Source organism: Etheostoma cragini, chromosome 13, assembly GCF_013103735.1.
Source record: "Etheostoma cragini isolate CJK2018 chromosome 13, CSU_Ecrag_1.0, whole genome shotgun sequence".
NCBI classification, from domain to species: Eukaryota; Metazoa; Chordata; class Actinopteri; order Perciformes; family Percidae; genus Etheostoma; species Etheostoma cragini.
Window position 1 is genome coordinate 4,555,158 of NC_048419.1, and position 3,150 is coordinate 4,558,307.

Consider the following 3,150-nt stretch of genomic DNA (forward strand, 5'->3'; position numbering starts at 1 on the left):
AAATATTTGGCCATCTTGTCCTTTTGAAAAGAAACAATAGCTTTAATTTTGGAAGCAAAAACAGCAAAGAAATATGCATTTCAAGTACATTTGAAAAAGGTATGTGGTTAGAGACACACAAATCTTTCTGTTTTTAGACTGAAGGGCTTTGTTTACTTGACGCTGTAAAGTCTGTGGCAGAATGTTTTATGATTAGAACAGCCCACGATTTACCAGATGCCACGTCTCTAGTAAATGTTCCCGTCTCTAGGGGACAGCTTCTTGACTTCAACATATGTTTACACAAAGACCCATTCTTCAGTGCTGTTGATCGTCCAGGTCCATTGCTTGTTACGTGTGTACGTTCAGTCCAGCCTATGCCCAGCATATATTGTGTTTAGGACATAACCTATTCCCTGTGTATCGTTCTACAGACTCTGTCCTATTTGTTAGTGGAAGGGCTGTAATGTATAAGCTGTATAATGTCAGCTAATGTCATAAAATCAGCCATTACCAGGGTGAAAAGTGGGGATGTTGTGATTCTGGTTAAACATTACAATGGATAATAGCACTGGTAATGCTAACATGAGAATTAATTTTAATTTCTTTAGTAAATGAAAATGACAGATGGTGTATGACCAAAAACACAAGACAGTACTGCTGCAATGATTCACATATGTATGTATACAGTATATACTGTATACAGTATATATAATTAACTGTACTGATACATTTTACTGTGTAATATACTATATTAGATAAAAAAAGGTAGGGTGACTATAATTTTCCCTCTTGCTATATTGACTGCAATATAAGGATTTGTTTAAATTCCCTCGTATAACTCTATAACAGAAACAATGTCTTCAAGCCTAATACTTTTTATGTTGTGTTTTTGGTCATTCACTCATTGTTTATGCTTGGTAATTTGACCTTTTTAACAGGCAGTTGCAATTATACTGTTTCAATAAATGTTAAAAGGATGAAAATGCATTACTTTGAAATACACAAATAATAAAATGTATCAATATGGTGACTTGAATTTTCTAGTAATAACTATTGTTCTTGTTCTTCAGCAGGGAAGTGCGTACAATACTGGCACTGGGGAAAAGGAGATGGGGGGGAAGTGTGACACTCTGTGATCTACTTCTGAACCTGCTTACCCTTACACGAAGGAGCCGTGTAAAGAACTGTCTGATGGTATTGGCAGTGGATGAGTGAACATTTTCTACTGAGATACCAGCAGCAGCACTGTGTCAGTGAGCCAGTGCCTGTGGAGGAGGTCACCATGATCTCCACAGCTCTCCGCTGGCTGGTCCTGGTGTCTTTTATCATTCTGACCATTGGTGGGAATGTGCTGGTATGTTTGGCTGTGGGGCTCAGTCGTCGACTGTGGCGCATTGCTAACTGCTTTGTGGTGTCCCTGGCAGTGACGGATCTCCTGCTAGGCCTGCTGGTGCTGCCCTTCTCTGCCACTCTGGAGCTGCGCAGCGGGAAATGGCCCCTCGGCGGAGCACTGTGCAACATCTACGTCTCACTGGATGTCATGCTGTGTACATCTTCCATCCTGACCCTGCTGGCCATCAGTGTGGACCGTTACCTAGCCATTTCGGCTCCCCTCAGCTACTCCCGGAGAGTTACCCCTCCAAGGGTGACAATGGCCATGATCGCCATCTGGGCCTTGTCACTAGCTGTGTCCTTTGTGCCCATCCACCTGGGCTGGAACACAGCAGACTACACAGTGCAGCACTTGGACTGGGGCATTGGGGAGGAGGACAACGAGGGATACTACTGCCACTTTGAGTGGAATAACAACTACGTTGTTATTTATGCCTTTAGCTCATTTTACCTACCTCTGCTCCTTATGTGTGGAATGTATCTCTGCATATTCAGAGTGGCTAGAAAACAGGTCAGTGCTTATTTTAATTTTGTAAAACCTAATTTTACTTACTTATTCCTGCACTTACTGCCACTGCGATTGCACTTCTGGTTAGACTTAAACTGCATTTTGTTGCCTTGTACCTGTACCTGTGTAATGACAATAAAGTTGAATAATCTAATCTAATCTGAGAGAATTCACAGCACTTTAAGCACAGTCACTTAAGATGTTGAATCAAAGATGTTGTCATCAGAGCAGTGAGTCAGCTCTTTGCATTCTCTGTCTCTCTAACATTTGCCTAACCGATCTCTTCAGGTGCGTCGGATTCGTGCTGCCACTCCATCATTTGCACGCGCAGCATCAACTGCAGCCATTGCCCGAGAGCACAAAGCAACAGTGACCCTGGCAGCTGTGCTGGGGGCCTTTGTCATCTGCTGGTTCCCCTACTTCACCTTCTTCATCTGCATGGGTGTAAAGAAGAGGACAAACCCACCTAACACACTTAACTCTGTGGTCCTATGGCTGGGCTATTTCAACTCCGCTCTTAACCCCATCCTGTATCCAGCCTTCAACAGGGATTTCCGCAGGGCCTACGGAGAGCTGCTTCGCTGCATAGGACCGTTTTGCAGAAAACCACAGCTTCCTCGTGTGTCTGCGCATAAACGATTGGCCTTTACTAATGGACAAAGGGTTTCCCTACAGTCTGAGAAACACATTGACACGGTTAATAAGGAAACTGAGGGGGAGAGCATCACTCTACATGAAAGAAATGGTATCCCTGATGAGCCACGGTGAAATGCTATTGATCTGTTGTTCTTCTGCTGAACTGTAGACTGGCACCAAAATGGTGTTAATTAAGAACTTTTCCACTACTCAGAGTACAGGTTGGCAAACCATTTACGACTTCACACACAGATGTTTATTGTATAGTGCCAATCATAATTCAAGTAAACAAAATAATTAATGTGTAAAACTTATGTCACATTAAACTTGTGCCACAGTATTGCATTAAAGGTCCCATGGCATGAAAATGTCACCTTAAGTTTTTTAACATCAATATGCGCTCCCCCAGCCTGCCTATGGCCCCCCCAGTGGCAAATAAATTGTGATAGGTGTAAACCGAGCCCTGGGTATCCTGCTCTGCCTTTGAGAAAATGAAAGCTCAGATGGGTCAATCTGGAATCTTGCCCCTTATGAGATCATAAGATGTAAGGTTATCTCCCCTTTCTGTGCTTCGCCCGCCCAGAGACTTTGGCCCACCCATGAGAGAGAGACATCATGGCTTTCAAACGAGC

General features: G+C 43.2%; 1 protein-coding gene across 1 annotated transcript; it reads left to right on the plus strand.

Moving 5' to 3' along the window:
• The first annotated feature begins 1,013 nt into the window (after positions 1–1,013).
• hrh2b (histamine receptor H2b) lies at positions 1,014–2,847 on the plus strand. The gene is made up of 2 exons (XM_034890913.1): positions 1,014–1,885; positions 2,171–2,847. Exons 1-2 carry the CDS (start codon positions 1,190–1,192, stop codon positions 2,648–2,650), a joined length of 1,176 nt encoding a protein of 391 aa, XP_034746804.1. The 5' UTR covers positions 1,014–1,189; the 3' UTR covers positions 2,651–2,847.
• The last annotated feature ends 303 nt before the right edge of the window (positions 2,848–3,150 follow it).

What these genes read in the sequence shown, in the direction of transcription:
- hrh2b (XM_034890913.1), top strand. Translation starts at nt 1,190, where the DNA reads ATGAGTGAACATTTTCTACTGAGATACCAGCAGCAGCACTGTGTCAGT. An exon ending in TCAGAGTGGCTAGAAAACAG is followed by an intron (nt 1,886 to 2,170) that starts GTCAGTGCTTAT and finishes CGATCTCTTCAG; the next exon opens with GTGCGTCGGATTCGTGCTGC.